Below are 2,359 nucleotides of genomic sequence, written 5' to 3'. Positions count from 1 at the left end.
GTACACATTTTGCACACGAACATTATTATTCATACATTGCGTATAGCCTGTTATCTTCGTCTGATGTTTTTTGCTGCTCCAATATTTTAATTGTATTTTGTTACGTATCTTACTCATATCTTGAGATACTGCTGGATCAATTTGATTCATCAAGTGCTTGTTTGATGCTTGGTGAAGGGACAGGATCGTCTTCTTCAACAACGTACACAGCTGCAGTTCTTATCTATTTCGGCAACTTAGAAAGTTTTGCTCAATGATTTATAATGCCGCATTGTTGTCGTTAAATAGAGTGAGCGTGACGCCATATAGAGTGTAATGTTGTATAGAAAACAATGTAAACCAACCAGTCAAGCAATTTCGACGTTTTAAGGAGTTTGACTTAAATCGAGTGACGTTATAAAGAGTTTACACTGTACTTCTTTCTTGAAACAAAACATTTTTTGTAAAAAAAAAATAAGCAACACCAACACCTTGGTTTGTCCATCAGTAGATCATTTGCAGTTTTCAATTCCTGTGAATTTTATTTTGAGTCAATATGTACTTTTACTTTTACAGAGTAAACGAAAACTCAGACAACATGGTAGACGTTCATCTAGAAGCTGATTGGTTTTCTGATTTTCCTCATTTTATATTCGATACAGATATGCACAGTAAACCACTAGCGCGAGCAATTGCTAGAGAAACCTGGTCGAAAGAATATTTCGAAACACTTAAAACGTAAAGTAGTAATACTCGGTCGTTTTCTTCATTATTATTAAAATAAAAACAGAATCTAAAATAGTTACTTTTAGAGCCCATCAAACGCATTACGAGCAAATGGGATACTTAAAAGGAAAGCTAACTGTAAATGGAGAAAAAATTTACTTAAATATGAAATCATTCCGGGACCATAGCTTTGGTAAAATGATAATATTTTTTTTTATTTCATTCATTCTTCGGTTGATAAATTTCGTAATAATTACGTATAGGTAATTTAGGAAGGCATGGACCTTCACTTGCACGACAGGCAGGCCTTATTGTATTGATATTACATAACAAAATGATTTTATCACTGAATAGTACTAGTTTGTACTAGTGATTCTCCGGGGTTAACGTTTTTAGGTAAAAATAGCCATCAGGGGGTTAGATACGTAGCAGTGGAAGGGAAGGAGAGAGTACAGGAAAACATAGGAGTGGGTCAAAATTCTTCCAAAAACCGGGCCTTATTTATTTTTATATTTAATCACTAGAACGAGTTGTCATACCATGATACTAGTCATAACATGATACTGATTGAAAACCACGATCATCCACCATATAGTTCAGACTTTGCACCGAGTGATTTTCACCTTTTTCTATAATTGAAAGCACACTAATACTCTCTGTAAGACAAAAGTTGCATTACTTGGGTTCTGGGATTAGTCAAATTGGGACTCGCCATTGCAAACTTCATCTCTGGTTTAAATTTTCTGACAATGACAATTATCAGAATTAATTTTTCAAAAACCCTAGGTCACAAGCGAGACTGGACTTTAATGCATCGTTACATATACCACACGATATTTCTAACCGACGATACCAGAATTTCGGTAGGAGTCATAAGCCAGCCATGTACCAGTTCGTATCTCGAAATGGGCTACGTGATAACGAAAGATCGAAAGTTTCATCCCATTAAAGATTGCGATTTAATTCTGTATCAGCATGGAGAGGGTGGCACTCCGCCCAAGGAAATTTGCTGTAGCGTGATAACAGACAAGGATACGTATCATATCCTGGCGATATCGCAGCGTGATGCAGTCCATTACAAGGGCGACGATGTGGAAGCAAGAATGGTGGAAAGGTTCATGACTTACGAAGTGAACGGATTAAAAGGGTGGGGTATTTCGGAATGGCATTACAACAACATCAGAAATTAATTTTGTTTTATTGTTCAAAATCGGTGGTAGATGTAGTTTATTATATCATGACTCTTGGCTACGGGCTACGCAGTGACAAAACTCCGCCCTTAAATGGACTTCTACTGTTCTTCCTCATAAAAGTATTAACCGTCACTGTTTACAGTTCATCTAGAGCAGTGATTCCCAACCGGTGGTTCGCGAACCCCTGGGGGTTCGCAGTGTCTGCAGAGGGGGTTCGCGAAAATAATATTGTAATGGCGGATTTTTTAAGGCGCCATTAAAATCAAAAGCAAAAAACAAAACAAAAACACAAAAATTAAAGAACACACCCACTGTAAAACAGATTGTTCGCTGCCTGTTTGTTAAGAAATCTATAATAAATTTCAATATTTTCATTTCTTTTTTCCTTATTTGTTTTTCAAAATTACTTCATCAATATCAAATTATATCAACAATTTTATACATTAAAATTTATTCCTCTT

At 35.8% G+C, this 2,359-nt stretch overlaps 1 protein-coding gene across 1 annotated transcript in view; it reads left to right on the top strand.

The window, feature by feature from the left end:
* LOC108744721 overlaps positions 1 to 2,099 on the top strand; it is a 9,045-nt gene extending 6,946 nt beyond the window's left edge. The window contains exons 4-6 of the mRNA XM_018480626.2: positions 556 to 717; positions 792 to 898; positions 1,492 to 2,099. Of these exons, the coding sequence (XP_018336128.1) occupies positions 556 to 717; positions 792 to 898; positions 1,492 to 1,895 (673 nt within the window). The 3' untranslated portion in view covers positions 1,896 to 2,099. The remainder of the gene's footprint in view (positions 1 to 555; positions 718 to 791; positions 899 to 1,491) is intronic.
* The last annotated feature ends 260 nt before the right edge of the window (positions 2,100 to 2,359 follow it).

The sequence above is a fragment of the Agrilus planipennis genome, unplaced genomic scaffold, assembly GCF_000699045.2.
Source record: "Agrilus planipennis isolate EAB-ADULT unplaced genomic scaffold, Apla_2.0 scaffold16, whole genome shotgun sequence".
Lineage (NCBI taxonomy): Eukaryota > Metazoa > Arthropoda > Insecta > Coleoptera > Buprestidae > Agrilus > Agrilus planipennis.
The sequence above is the reverse complement of the archived record's forward strand: the minus strand, read 5'-3'. Positions and strand labels throughout refer to the sequence as shown.